Source organism: Orbicella franksi, chromosome 2, assembly GCF_964199315.1.
Source record: "Orbicella franksi chromosome 2, jaOrbFran1.1, whole genome shotgun sequence".
NCBI classification, from domain to species: domain Eukaryota; kingdom Metazoa; phylum Cnidaria; class Anthozoa; order Scleractinia; family Merulinidae; genus Orbicella; species Orbicella franksi.
In genome coordinates, this window is record NC_138146.1 from 34,388,045 (window position 1) to 34,403,531 (window position 15,487).

The window sequence follows — 15,487 nt, forward strand, 5'->3', positions numbered from 1 at the left end:
GAATGTTTTATGTTTACTTTATGTTAGTTACTTCCTAAATTCACCTCTTGCACACAAACTTTTCTCTTACAATGACTTAACATTTGAATTTCCTCTTTCCTAACAGCGTACAAGTTCTTCCATCATGTTCACGCGACTCGATGCAGAGCGGAACGGCAAGATCCTAAAGCGCGCTGTTAACGAAGGTCGATTGTCTGAAAACAGTTTCTCGGTGATCATAGAACACATGGATGACTATGTTAGTTTACCGTCCAAACGACTGGCACACATCGTCAGACGGTACAGCCACCATCGAGCCATGAAAGATATCGGTAAGTTGTGTGTGGTGCAGGAATTGGGTCATATATCAAGCACGAAAGACCGTGCTTGACCACATTTCCAAACACCGAGAGGAGAGTTGAAAATTCGACGCGCAGCATTTCTGAATGCGATTAAACATTTCTCGTATAATTTCAATTTTTGCACTTATTTTTGACCCTGAATGCATTCCTCTTTTTAGAACAAAGCTTGAAACAAAGTCGCAGTCTTGACGAAGGCGTGTTTTCCACCTTGGATAAGATGGAATCGCTGCAGAACAAACGCGCTCAGTGGTGGGGTGATAAAATGGACAGATATGCCAGCGACAGAGAACGGCTCGCACAACAGTTGACATCTTGCTTTGAAAACCTGGAACAAGAGACAGGAATTTTCCTCATCAAACCTGTATACTCACTGAAAGGAAGGTAAGATAATATTTGTAAGGCAATTGATTATTCTGTTTCTATTTCTCTATTCTTACGCGGACGGAAAGACCTTCGTGTCTGATATCATTGCTTTTGTGTAAACTAAATCTAACTGATTGCAAGGCTGTCAGTTTGGCAGACCGCCAGAGAGGTACTTATTTGGTCCATATTTAAACTGACAGAGCTAGTCGCCAAGGTCAGGGCTACAATGTAGGGGAATAATTATGATTTAAGCCCTGGTGCACCCTTACAAAGACTATCTCTGCTAGATGAAATATAGCTTGGGTCAGTAAATGCTACTTTGCCCTTTTACCTTCGCGTCAGCCTTGTGTTCAACTTGATTTAGTTTAGACCTTAAAATGTAGATCATATAAGCATGCACTTATTTATAATGGACATGCACGTAAAAATCAGAGATCCGGCAGTAAAAGGACCAAGAGAATCAGGTTGTTTTCTTTGTGTGGCCCTTTGCATTGAAAAGTGTTACTGTCGTTAACTGGTGAGCCATGTTCTCTTAAGCATACTATCATTTCACTTACGTGTAAACACATACGCACTATGTATGTACTATGTATGTGAAGTGGAGTGAAACGATTTACGATGAAAGTTCTTTTTAAAACAGACCTGAAGAAAACACTGGTTACGTTATCGCGCAGAAGCATAAGCCATCCCCAGCACCTCCTAAACCCAGCGGCCCCGCGACCCCTGCACCTACACCATGGCTGCAGTTTGGCAGCAGGGCACCAATATCAGCAGGGCTCTACCGTGACCTTACACAAAGCTCCCTCGCCAGGGCCGCCTCTTCAATCCCTGCAATGGGTCAGCTTGAAGATGGCACGATGAAGATGAGAGTGACACAGCCCATGGATAGAGATGGCCTTATAAGCTCGTCGGTGGGTGTGGCGTGGCAGGCGTCTAAATCTCAAGTGTTGGGTACGCCATCATCAGCTGCTGTACAACTGAATACTCCCAGGATTCTGGAGCTCGACGTTAATCGCATGATGATTGGTCAGATAGATGTCAGGTACATTGTAATCACTTTTATCCAAACGCCAAGGGCAACCTTCATTTGGCTTCTCTCGATTCACTGTTGAGGAACAGTGTTACGAAACGAATCCAGTGAACGTGGACGAAATGCTGGAATTTCGTGTAATTGAGAGGTCAATTGACGGTTAGACCTTGAAATTATCAACGTTAGAAATCAAGATTTGTTACGCGGTAACCTAAACCTTGTTATTAGCCACCTAAACCTTATGAATACCACGCCTCATTTTATTTTTCCGGAAATGGCAACATTGCACGTAGTTTCGTAACTTTGGGCTGGAAATCACATCTGGACCTAAACTTGTGAAAAATACCGATTACTGAATTAATGCAATCGCATTATATGAATTTAAAGTTCAGTTATCGGCTAACGATCGGCTCAAGACTAATAAACTTTGCCGTGTCTCTATAGACCTGCCATTGATAAGGCGTCTCAAGCCAGGTTTAAGTCGGCGGCTGTCATAATTATGATAGACAGCTCTCGCTAAAAAAAACAAGCAGTGGTAGACTCGTTGATTTAATTTCACCGTTTCTTCTTTTTTTCCAGTAAGAACATTGTTCCTGTAGATGACGCCGGAGAAATGACAGGCTCCGCTGTAAGAAGTTATGTTACTGTAGAACGACCTTCAGGAGGCAAGCAAATCCGAAAAGCCAAGCAACATACTCCGGGTAAGCCATTCGGAAGTCCAATCCAAGCGTACAAAGTCTAACAATGCTGTGAACAATTATTAGTAACTCCGGGTCATGGGGCTCTCTTGAATATTAATTCAATCGGAAAGGGCATAATCTTTGCAGTATCTCATCCAAATCACCGTGAAATATTTCCTGAGACGATCTTATACAGTGTCATAATTTCGTAGTAAAACCCTAACAAAGTTATAAGGGAACGCCTTTTGAACAGGGCATGGGACGTGATATGTGCATTTTTAAGTAAATCGTTTTGAATGAGATGAATACCAATGATGACTTGGAGTCAGAATGATATTAGTAATAGTAATTGGACCGAGTGGAGTACAATTACGTGAAAAAGTGTAAGAGTTTGACATTGGATAATTATATGGCTAGCCATATAATTATTCATTGGAGCACAATTCAGGGAGTAATCGCAAGGCTGATTTGAAATTGCGAGCACGGTTACTCGCTGAATTGTACGACACGAGGTCCAGTAAATCGTATCTATAATGACAGTCTTTTGACAACTTGTTTTGAACGAAAAAATCAGTAGCGCTCTCCATAAGCTTAAACAGTAGGTATCCAATTTCAGGTAGCCAATTTCAAAAAGTTGTAACTGAATACCCACGTGATCGCGCGTCGATTACGCGATAAATAGGCGCGCTGAGAGCCAATCACGATCGAGAATTTTTTTAATAGATACGATTCATGATCCAATTTGTTATTCTCTCTTTGCAGCCTCTTACAACCACTCTCCACCCAACACAGCTCAGGATGCTACGACCTCCCGTCCCTACAGCGGTTCTCTGTTAACACACTACTCTCCCCTCCCTCCTATTCACATGCCTAAGTTACGTCAGGAGTCCCGATCAGGCAAATCACGTGACAGTGGCACGGTGACGCTTTCAGAAGCTGGGACTCCTTTGGCTGGGACAAAGTTTGAAGACGCAAGACCCAGTACACAGGGGACGGTTAATGGACACGATACACATACACGACTTGTATCGCCTGAGATCTTACCTGTTAGATAGCGAAGTCTTGTTGGTTATGTACGGTGTACAAAGTGTAAATAGTTGTAAATAAGAGAGAAATTTAACTTGAAAGTGAAACAAGGACAGTGAGTATGAAATACAATAAGATAGCGAATTTAATGAACCGAGTTTTGAAAACTTATTTCTAAGAAATAAAGTTTTTCTTTTTATATAAAGGCTGTTATTTCTCGTACATGTGACTTTATGTTTAACGCCATGAAAAAGGAACCGTGAATGAGGCGGTTTTCTTAGAAAAACTGCCTTATTCGAGAAATGTTTTTTTGTGTACCATAGAGGCGGTTGAATATCAGTTGTGTTCCGTTCAATAGAGTTGAAGTTGAAGTTGAAGGCGAGACACCACCAGTATTCAAGGATCAACAAGACGACTTCTCTCACCTCTCCCTTTCCTTTCGTGTTTCCCTTCCCATGAACATTGTGTAAGAACGGATTTCTCTTTGTTATGCAATTTTATTGTGCTAAATGAAGGGTAGTTTAGTGTGCCTGAACGTAGGATCAAATACGAGCAAACGTTTTCGTTTCCGAAACTCGGGGCGAAAAGTAAACTTTCGTTCGGCCTACTTATAATTAACTGCTGCTAAGCTCCTTGTTTAACTTGTATACCCAACCAAAGCTCTTGGGAAGTATTGTAGCTTCTTGAGGCAACGAGCAGCCATAGAGAGTGATATATTTTCCTTTCGCACTTTCCCTCGCGTCACTAGCACGGGGTTAAGAGGGGCTGCTGTCTGGAACTTATAATTCGTGACAGTGAGAGAAAGTCGATAAGCTATGCATGGGATTTAACAATACGATTATGAGCTCGAGATTTCTTCCGCGTGATAGTTGACAAGGGCGCACGGATAGAAATCGAGAGCGAATAATGTAACTGATTTAGTATGAATCTGCTAGTATAAAACTTTATCTAAAAGTTTTCTTCACAGACACTTGGAAAACTCAAAGAAGCGGCCACCAGCTAGTTAACAAGCGCGTATTGCCGGGCTACTCACTATCTACAAAAGAATACATAATGAGTAGCGGAGCCAATCAGAGAACGGCATTCGTGATAGAACGCTGGTAGATTTGTATTAAAAAAATGATATTCACTCTTGGCTTAATTCAAGATCTAACCATCTTCAGCAATCATGCAAACCTACAATAGCTCGAAAAGCTGTGAAAACACTTTCCTGCGGCTCGTGCTCCCACAGCAATTCTCGTTCTCCTATATACTTCCACTCCCATACCTCGACCGAAATACAGGAAATGTTTTCTCTTTCTTAATTGTCCATTTTCTAAGCAAAAGGTTTTGATTTATAGTGAAATCTTTGATTTCAACAAATTTCATATTTTTGGAAATTTGGGTTGAATATCCTCTCCGTTTTGGCGCGTTTAATTTACTAAGAAACAGATGAGTCAATATCATTCAATTTGGTGACGATCACCACAAAGTGCGCAAAAACCAATCAGTCTTGCTCGGTCTTATTGGCTGCACTTGGAAGAAAATTCTTTGTCATTTTAATAACTTATTAATGAAAAGATTTTGCAGTTGATAGCTCTTGCAAGGAATATTTACTCAACAATAACGAAGAGGTAGTATGATGATCGCGTTGCAACAATTTTAGTTAACTGCACCTCTTAACACAAAATGGCGAAACAATTTATTTAGCTGAGGTCGAGAACAAAAGGATCTATTTCACACACGTTTCCCGTCCAATAACTTCCACGCGTCATCCGATATCCCTGATTTCGAAATTCAGCCAAAATACATGCATTTCCTACTTCGACAGCACAAAAAGATACCACGTGTACAAAGGAGGTGTTCTTAAATCGAGCATCGAAGTATCGCAGATCATCTCCTAGAGAACTAGATCACACACGGCTATGGTATACCCTTACACACTACTAACACTAGCGCTTTGTTCAACATGGTTCAGTGGCTGTCTTTGCGCTGGTAAGTAGTTGATGGACGAATTATTTCAGAGTTAGAACAGAACACGGGTTAAAAAAATCAGAGCCTTGAATGTGCTCTTAACAACACAAAACCACGAATTTCAGAGGATTTCTCAATGTTGTTCACTTTTAAACTCTACCTACAAACTCAACTTTACCTGTAAACTGAAATAACCACTCTGAATCGTTTTTTGTAGAAAGAAAGCTTTCTCAGGTAGCCTTAGGGACCTTCGCGCCCAACAATTCCCGCGTCTTTGTGCTGGGGTCACCGTGCTCGTTTTCGAAATAAGACAATCAAGCTTTCGTTATTTTAAGACAGTCTTAGAATACGACTATCAGCAATAAAAAATACTTACAATAGTAAAATTTAGATCAGGCAAGCGTGCTCAAATCAACACAACTAAGTACATGGAGTCAATTTTTGCAGCCGATGTCGTTCCGCGTGAGCTAGAGTAGGTCTTGAAAATGAATGCATATTAGTCCTGCCCGTTCAAATTCGAAGAACACTTCTGTCACACGAGAGCAGAAAAGGTGAAAAATTTTAACTTCTCACCTACAGATTTTTTTTGTTTATTGTTGAAATGGAGAAAATCAGTATTGGAAGTGATCTATGAAAAAGAAGAGGGAGTCACTGACCCGTTGAGAGAGTAAACTGCAGGTGGATTGCACGCCGTGGGTACCAACCCCTATACTTGTTTATATTTTTTCTTCCTTGGCGCGCGCTTGATGTATGACGTGGCGCGACGTTGGAACAATGAACAGCGAGCGCAGTAAGGATGTGCAGAAGCAAATGGCGCCAATCTTTGTTTCAGGTGTGTAACTTGTTTTAGAAATTAGCCAAAAAAGTACTGGGGCGACCGAGTTGGGAGTCGTATGAACGCAAGAATAGAAAATTTTGTTGTTGCCATGGGGACGTCTTTGGAAGATAAAATTGTTGATCATTGTCAATCTTTTCAGAATATTCCTTAAAAGTAACCACAGGAAGTTCACTTGGAGCGGGGACGGACGCAAACGTGCTCATAAAGATCATCGGCACAAGGGGTACTACCGCTGAACATAAGCTGGAGGGCTCAGGAGACGCTTTTGACAGAGGAAAGTAAGACGATGACGTCAAATTTAGGCTCCGTCTTCACTACACCGGAGGAATTTGAAAACGGAGGTTTCACTCTGAAAACGCATCAAATGTTTTCCGTCCACTCTATGCTGGACGAGTTTAAAAACGCAACAATCAGCGGTCATTTTGGAGTTGTGTTTGAGGTAAACTCGGTCAAGGAGATCACATGATTGTCGCGACACCATCGTCGTTTTCCAAATGTTTTCCGTCCACACGAAAACGAAAAGTCGACGTTTCCCAATTCCTCCGGTTTGAAGAGCATTTTCGAAAAGCCCCGTTTTCGTGACGGATTAGTGTGGAGAAAAGTAAAAGGGAAATGTGTAACATTGCTCTCTTTTGGGAATTTCATTTGCGGGAAATAGAAGAAGAGCTCTGAAAACGAGATTAAGGGATATATAGAGGAAAAACAATGAAACTAAGGACTATGCAGAATAACTGAACTAAATTCAGCAAGATGTTGTTGCAGCAGACACTAAAAATACAACTCACACAATTGTAATAAGTTGAGTTATTTTTCTGTTGTCAGTACTGCCCAGTTCTCCTTCAAGGACGCCGCTGACGTTGGAGACATCACAGCCATATCACTCAAAAGAGACGAAGCTGGTTGGTTTCCCAAGTGGCAGCTCGCTCGTGTAAGTAAAGCTGACTCATTCCTTTTGGCAATTTTTTCTATACTGTTAAAAGTTTATATCCAATCAGTTAACAGCTCACTCCTTTATTACTTAATAGTCTTCTAGATCAGTCGCTGACCAAAAAAACCAACGGGCGAAAAAGTCACGCCGGCACTATATCTATTTTATTTAATACACCATATTATCTACATAGCTTTTTTTTATCGATAAATACTAAAATTGTTTATTACAATTGTAGCGTAGTCTTGCATTTTACACTAACGTCTTTACCTCACCTCACATGCAGCGAGATTCATTTGGTCCAGAGAAAGGATTACAAAATTTTAATGACAGAACTGACTATCAGAGAGATTTGCAACAAGCTGAGGAAGTTTAACGAATGCCATGTTCTTCTGAAAGTGATTTAAAGTTTTTGAAGCTTAAGTAACACTGACGTCTGAAGGTCTTAAATTTTCAAAGATTTAATGTACAATGGGAGCTGATCAGGAGTTTGTAAGTCAAGAAACTGGTGAAAGCGACTTTATACAAGAACAACTTTGCCACAAACAGTGTTCTGGTTATTTCGTATTCAAAAAGTCTCTTCTCTACTTACTGCAGGTTCTGTTGAAGGAAAGCAGTTCTCGGAAATGGTTGCTGTTTGAGCACAATGATTGGACTGAACCAAACGAGTGGTTTACAATTCAAGGTATCCTAGGTCTATAAACTCACTTACCCTACCTGAATGTAGAATTTGATCGCTGATGAATCACAAATTATTTAACCGACAAATGAAGAAGCCTAAGCCTTGTATTACACTGTGATAAAACACGACGAGCATTTGAGAACACGAGGAAAATATAGAAAACACGAACCGCAGGCACGGTGTTTTCTTAATTTCTCGAGTCTTCTCAAATGCCCGGAGTGTTTTATCACAGTACAGTAAACGCGGCTTAGGCTTCTTTATTTGCTTTATGACGCAGCTAGTACCACTTAAGTGCTACATGCCTCGTCTTAAAAACTTTCTGCTGCTTCGCAGAGAACTCGGTCACAAATTTCTTCAAAGAAAATGTTTTTCGCCATCTCTAACATCAATGTTGACTAGAGGTAATGTGGCAAAAAACAATAAAACACGCTTTTTCTACGGGTTTTTGACCAATCAGAGCACTCGCAGGCTAAGGTCCTATGAATGGTTTAGTATTTTTTTTCTCTTTTCAGTTACCTGTGAACCTGGTTTTCGTAAAAATCCAGCAACTGGAACTTGTTTTGGTCGTAAGTAACAGAAATAATTCTGCCACTAATGAAATCGATTGGAAATAACTTTAAGGAACAAAACAAGTGTCACCAGACCCATCTTAATTTTCCTCGTGTCTAGGCCTCACCGGTCAAGAGTAACAGGCGACTCTGGGGACGACACAGTAATAAGATACTAAGAGAATTGCGGGATTATTTGTAAATGAAATCAGTAGATAGCTGGCGAGGACGCATTTTTACCTCTCGTCTGCGTCGTCCTAAGTCGCGCTAAAATTAAGTTTACATTTGTCTTGTGCTTCATGCAAAAATTGTGATTCCCTGGTTTGTGGTAACGTATGTTTAACTTATTTTCTGATCCCAACAAAGTGTACGCTTGAGCCTCTGATATCTCTATTCTTACTCCATTCTTTTCAGCAACTTGTGGTTCACGGCCCTCTTTACGAATATCCAGCGGTTCCGTGGCACCTCAAGGAGCCTGGCCGTGGCAGGCCATGCTGAGATTCACGGTTTATGACCGTGCAATGTTCTGTGGAGGTTCCTTAATTTTGCCTCAATGGGTTCTTACCACTGCTTACTGCGTTTATGGCAAGAAAGCGTCAAACATCTTTGTCAGGTAGAAACCAAATCCGGTAAAACGTTAGGGCATTTAAAGAGAAAAATTATCTCAAGGTCATTCTATACCAAGCCTTACCGCTAAATTGTCCTGGACTCGATTACACATCCGTATTATCTCGGCATTATTTAATATCCTCGTTAGAATTCAATCCCGTTAAGTGTTTATCTCTGAATAGCGCTCGATATTTTAATTTAAATACATATGGTGAGATAGAACAGTGGACCAGAGGATAATGTAGTTTGAGTTACAGGCGCCCTCCCCCAAGGGAACAAATCGGAGAAAACTGCGATCTCCTTTTCTTTCTCAAGGAGGGCGAATGTAACATAGGCTTAGCAGAATGAGTCAAATGAAACTCGTCGATCGTACCCACGCCAGATGATTTGGTTGCAAGCTTAACCCGCAATAATATCCTAACCGGTGGAGACAAGTGACTGCCCTGAAAAAAAAGAGAAAAAGAAAGCAACTGAGCAAAAAAACAAGCAAACAAACAAACAAAATCTGTCTGCGGATGTGCTTGGTTACAGGTTGAGGAAAGTAGCACGTTCGAGTAAACAGCAAGCACAAAACAAAAGTATAATTGCGTTCTGATAGTCAATCGTAATTAAATTACTCTTTAAAAGTGAATTCTGTCTCGAACGTTTCAAACAAAATAGAACTAACTTGTTTCATGTAGCTGTTAAGGCTGGTGGGTTACGTTATAATAATGTATCTGGTGTTACGACACAAACAGGCTTGGCGCTTACTACAGAGAAAAAACTATTGGCACAGAGCAAGACATCACCGTGGAAAAGATATTCATTCACCCTAAATACCACATCCCCAACCTTTTCTCCAATGACCTGGCTTTGCTGAAGTTAACCCAAACTGCTAGCCTGTCTCATGGAACTGGTTTAGTCTGCCTACCAAACAAGCTGTTGCCGTTGCCTGTGGGCGAATCATGCTGGGTTACCGGGTGGGGCTACACCGAAATAGCTGCAGGGACCCTACCCGAAAAACTCAAACAAGGCCAGATTCCCTTGGTTCCGAGGGCCAAATGCGCCGCTGATCACCCTACAAGGACAATTGACGAGTCTATGCTGTGTGCTGGCTCTAATATCACTGGTATCAGCGGATGTCAGGGTGATAATGGTGGGCCTCTTGTGAGAAACGTCCATGGAAAATGGTACCTTGAAGGAGTGTTTAGCTGGGGAGCTGATTGCAAACCCTTGAAAGGGTACAAGCATCAAATGTACTCTAATGTCAGGTACATGAGAGAGTGGATAGACAATACAATAGCAGATAATCAATACGCATAGACGGAGACTGTGAAATGTAACCCCTCTTGTAAAACTAGAAATTCTCCACGAAATAATTGTTATAATTGCTAAACTTAAATTTAAATGCGGAGACTAAAGAAACTTTAAAATAGCAGATGTGACCTAAAATGTACAAGATTCTATTCTACAATAAAAATTTAATATCAAATACAGAAATCCAGTCCATTTTGCGGTAACTGTAGTTTCAAAAAATATGCCTATATTTCTTCAACTCTTGGTGTTTTAAATCTATTGTATATGTCAATTTTGGTTTCGATCCTTAAGGGTGGTCACCTGCGTCCTTGGTAAGCTTAATCTCGTCCCCAGAGCCTTCCGTAGTTTTTGGTCACGTGGTTGGCGCAACAGTTATATAACGAGTAGCTCTGGGAACGAAAAAACGATAAGGCTAGTATAGGTGTTCATATGAATGCGGGTGCGTCCTTTAAACGCCCTTCCTAAACTCTAGTGAGACGATAACCTGAACTGCTCTGGTCAGCGGAGTCGGCCATGAAGTCCTCTTCTGTCAAAAGAGCAATACCACAAGCTAATGTCTAGTCCACCGTCACTGCATCCTATTAAATTTTATCTGATATTTAGAGGACTAACAAAGTGAGATTAACACTAATTATTTTATGGCTGAACTGGTCCACGATCAAAGGGAGAATTCTGATTGGTTCTCTTAGAGGTCCGAATTTTGCAGTATGGACCACAAAGATTCCTCATCTTGCATTTTCAATTCATTCCACAAAATAAACAGTTTTTTTGTGAAGTATATATGAAATTATTCATATTTGAACTGCGGTTGAAGCCCTGATTTTTTTTTTCAGGCTTCTTTCCAATTGCTTAAATTGGAAAATTTACTGCGATGATCATTCTACACTTTCACTTTTAAACAGTTTTTTGTTGATCAGACCTTCATGTTTGGAGAACAATTTTCGTAACGAACTGACAATTTGTATGTATAAATACTACAATAAGCACAAAAAGTCATTCAATAACACTCATCTCATCGAAAGTGACTGTGGTTAGCTTTAGCTGTAGCAAGAAGTTACTCTTTACAAGAATCTACCAAGGTAAAAAGTTTCTTGGTAACAAATGTGCCACAGACGTTGACTACATTTCAAAATATGCGACTCTTTTCAATTACAATTTCCATAAGTAACGAGGAAATGCCATGGCTATTGCAGACAGACATGGCCAAGTGAATGGTTTGTGAATTAATTTTATGATCAATATGGCCTGTTGATAAATTTAGCCTGTTCTGTTTCCTTAATAGCAAACGTTTTTTATGACTACAGATTTTCCCTGGTTGAGAATTTGTTGCTTAGCCCGAGAAAAACGCTTTCCGTGAAGCATCTTGGCTTGTTCTGTGGATTTTACGACGAAAGGAATGGTTGTATTAATTGATTAAATGGTCTTTTACACTCTTTTGAGGTAAGGATTCATAAAATTGCGTAGCGGAAGTTCAGAGCCGCCTTAATTGTCGAAAATTTAAGATGGCTCTGGACCCTCTCCACATAATTGTTTTCAAGCTGTGCAAAAAGTTATTTCTTGTCTAATTAGATAATAAAAAACGGGTTTAACGGGGCCGTTTTTGAATTATAGACACTTAAAGCTGAAAATAAAGTAGTTGTATTAATCGATTAAATAGTCTTTTACACTCTTTTGAGGTAATGATTCATAAAATTGTGTAGCGGAAGTTCAGAGCCGACTTAATTGTCGAAAATTTAAGATGGCTCTGGACCCTCTCCACATAATTTTTTTTCAAGCTGTGCGAGAAGTTATTTCTTGTCTAATTCGATAATAATAAAACAGGTTTAACGGAGCTGTTTTTGAATTATAGACACTTAAAGCTAAAATTAAGGGTATTTTAAGCAGGTTGTATCATTATTATGGTAACCTATTATGCGATGAGGGTGGCCACAGCTTGTTCATTAGTGATCGTGCATTGCTACCAGTGCTACCAGTTGTTTCAATAATTTTCTCTCTCCAATTCTGTGTCACATTCTGGAAAGGTAAAATGTAACAAATAATAACTGAAAAACAGATTACCAGTTAATGAAAAATAAACGGCGAAGTACAAAGAGTAGAAATCGATTTTAAAGTTAAACAAATAAAGCATAATGGCGATAATGTGAAAGGAACATTAAAACAATATTCAAAATACGATATGTACTTGCAAGCTCTTTGAAATCTTGAAGTCACGAGTTTGGCCAAATGGTTGAACTTCAAGTTAAACTTTTTACTTCATCATCAAATTGGAACAAAAGAAAATCTTTACCGTGGTGTTTGGACGGCATGGATATCTTTTTTTTTTAATTAACAGTTTTTATTCACAACAAGAAAGAAAAAAAGAAAAAAAAAAGGAAAACATGATTTGCGCGAAGAACTGGCAGGGGAAGGCAGAAAATATTCTAAGAATAAACCAGTGTTAGCGTCAAGATGTGGGTGATAAAGGATTGAGTTGTAGAAGTTTTGTAATTTGGTCTATATTACAGTAAAATCGGATGTTCTTTTGATGCGAACTCTGCAATGTTGTGGTGCAATGGTCCAATTCTGTAGTCTCAATGTTTTAATGATATATGGGTTAGCTTACTAGTGACTCACTAGCGATGGGATGCCCATTAAACTTCTTCGGGTAGATCTTTTTCTCTCAGTGGTGTTGCGCCATCTGAAAAAAAAAGGGCATCTCAATTGATTTCATAACCTCCTTAGTAAAATGTACAATGTTCAGAAGAAATTGTAAGTGAAATCATAACCAAGTTTATAACCGATCATTAAACAAGGTAATAAACGCAAGGTATATTTCGCGATTACCTGGTAACCTACTTTCCTTTTTCTTGGCGCCTGAGAACGAAATCTTTCTATACGAAGAATAAAACAGGCCAACATGGCTGTGTTCTTTGTGTTCGAGGAGTATATCTAATCTGTTGTTAACTCAGGGACTGACATGAAAATTGTTTTGACCCCTTCACTTTTTATTTCATGGTGGGCGTAGAATGTTGCTTGTTTTCCATTAATAAAAATAATAAAATAATAAAACTTTTTAACCTTTGTTGAGGGATTTAGTGTTCTGGAACGCCCCTACATGTTTGTTTTCAGTTCTTGTCCCTCCCAGATTTAATTTTTGATAAACCGATACAAATAACTTTTTTCAGGAATAGAAATTCACCAGACATTTCATGTTTCTTTTAATCATGATTTTCAAAGCAATAAAACTTTTTAACCTTTGTTGATGGATTTGGTGTCCTGGAAAGCCCACATTGCCTGTTTTCAGTCCGCACTCCTCCAATTCTGTGCGTTAATTCTTAATAATAAAAATCAGTGAATAATTGTTATAGTTCAAGAAACATCTATTCTTTGACTCCACTGGCATTTATGTTGGGGAATAGACCATTTCCGAGTTACCTTGTGCCTCTGTTTTAAACTGAATCCTCGTGAAAAATATTTCAAATGAAAATGAGTTTGATTTCCTTGAAAAAGGACCTGTAGGGAACACATTTTCATATGAATGGTTTTGCATGAAGCCTCGTTTCGACTCCGAGGCAAAAGGCAACTCGGAAATTTGACGCCATGGAACAGCCCACAAGCTCATTTGCTTTTGACTTATTCAATAATTCGATTCTATTCGGTAGTGAAGAATTTTCTTTACTAGTTCTCTTTAAGAGACAACCAATTTAACGGAGAGATAGGAACGTTATGGTGCCTTCAAGATAGCGCGAAGGAACAAGATTTGTTATTTGGACATTTCAAAAGCGAAACAGTGGTTTGTAATATTTCACCAATAAGGAAATGATGTGTATACACATTCAACGCATGCTCACAGAATCGTTGCTATTAGAAATGCGTTAGAGTTAATTTTGAAAAAAGGTTCTTACAACAGGTAGAAACCACAGAATTTATCTTATTAAAGGGATGAAGAATGGTCTTTCAGACAGGAAAATACTGTCTCGCAGCATCACAGTCAAATTTCGCGGGTTTCGCTCTCTCGAATTGTTTTTTCAATGCAGTCTTGAAGTCTAGTTTTCTTTTGCAAGTTAAACATAGTCACGTCACGAGCTTAAAGAGAACATCTTTGCGAGAAGAGAATCTCCCCCCTTAACAGAAATTGAAGGACTGAACAGAGAAGAGCGCAAGCTGTCTAGACAGACAATTACATATGAGTGTTCCGGATCACTAGCTCCACCAAAACAAAAGAGAACGCGTTACTGGTTACAAAACAATGGAATACAAGCAGCATTTCTCACCACAGGTAATAAAGGACTAAATCTTAGCAGGGGCCAAGGTTATGTAAGATGCTTGCAAGGTTTCATTGTGTGTGTACAACAGAACTGTTGTAAAAAGAGACGAGATCAGAGCCAAGAATGTTTGGAACTGCGTTCTGGCCTCTCGAGCTTCTTTGCTGCCACAATTATTAGTTTTCGTCTCGGTATGATCGATCGCAGGGAAATAAGAACGACTGCAAAATTCTAATATTCAAATGAGGTACTGAATGTCTCATAACTGCAACTTCAGTAAAAACACGAACCAAAAGGCAATTTGTCAGTGCAGTTGACTGTTACATATTTTGAAACCGGATCTTTGGATAATGCAATACAGGAGTTTTCACTGACTCAGCCATCATGGTATATGAGCCTTTATACCATTCTCTACAAATATAATAAGCGTCAGAGTAATTCTTTTGGGTGTTTGTGTTTTTAAATTTTATATTAATTAGTTTTGTATATTTTGGGGGCGTTTTTAATTATAATAAAACGATTATTCCACTCGCGCTTGTTAGATATGAGATGAATAGAACCAAGTGATATCCAACATGCACTCGTGGAATATTTGTTAAAAATGGTGTTTATTTTACTGACCGCTTGATATAACTGCTAGTCGTGCACTTGTTTTCGTCGCTGGTCGGTGTTTTGCTAAATATATAAATGTAAATACCGATGAATAATTGAAGGACCAGAGATAACGTGGGCCAAGCCTCGAAACTGCGAATAACCACCGTTAAAGGTAATAAAGAAATATAGTTACTGGGTTTTATAGAATGATAGGGTCAATTTGTATCCCATTTTAAAGAAAATAGGCTGATTTCCAGCTTACCAGCGAGATAGATATTATAAAAACAACTAAAAATAAAGAGCAACGGGCTTGGAAAGAGGAAGCAAAAGAGTGTTCTTTGGCCGAGACTCTATT

General features: G+C 39.4%; 2 protein-coding genes and 1 pseudogene across 2 annotated transcripts; all 3 read left to right on the forward strand.

Moving 5' to 3' along the window:
• Nucleotides 1-4,742: 4,742 nt before the first annotated feature.
• On the forward strand, nt 4,743-7,298 carry LOC145479503 (hydroperoxide isomerase ALOXE3-like). Its single transcript, XM_081457884.1, has 3 exons — nt 4,743-5,414; nt 6,371-6,509; nt 7,054-7,298. Exons 1-3 carry the CDS (start codon nt 5,345-5,347, stop codon nt 7,262-7,264), a joined length of 420 nt encoding a protein of 139 aa, XP_081314010.1. The 5' UTR covers nt 4,743-5,344; the 3' UTR covers nt 7,265-7,298.
• A 318-nt stretch (nt 7,299-7,616) lies between these two features.
• LOC145479502 (uncharacterized) lies at nt 7,617-9,738 on the forward strand. The gene is made up of 3 exons (XM_081457882.1): nt 7,617-7,844; nt 8,354-8,407; nt 8,804-9,738. The coding sequence occupies exons 1-3, from the start codon at nt 7,631-7,633 to the stop codon at nt 9,004-9,006; spliced, it is 471 nt and encodes a 156-aa protein (XP_081314008.1). The 5' UTR covers nt 7,617-7,630; the 3' UTR covers nt 9,007-9,738.
• Nucleotides 9,381-10,300, forward strand: LOC145473650 (CUB and peptidase domain-containing protein 1 pseudogene; annotated as a pseudogene).
• Nucleotides 10,301-15,487: the final 5,187 nt, after the last annotated feature.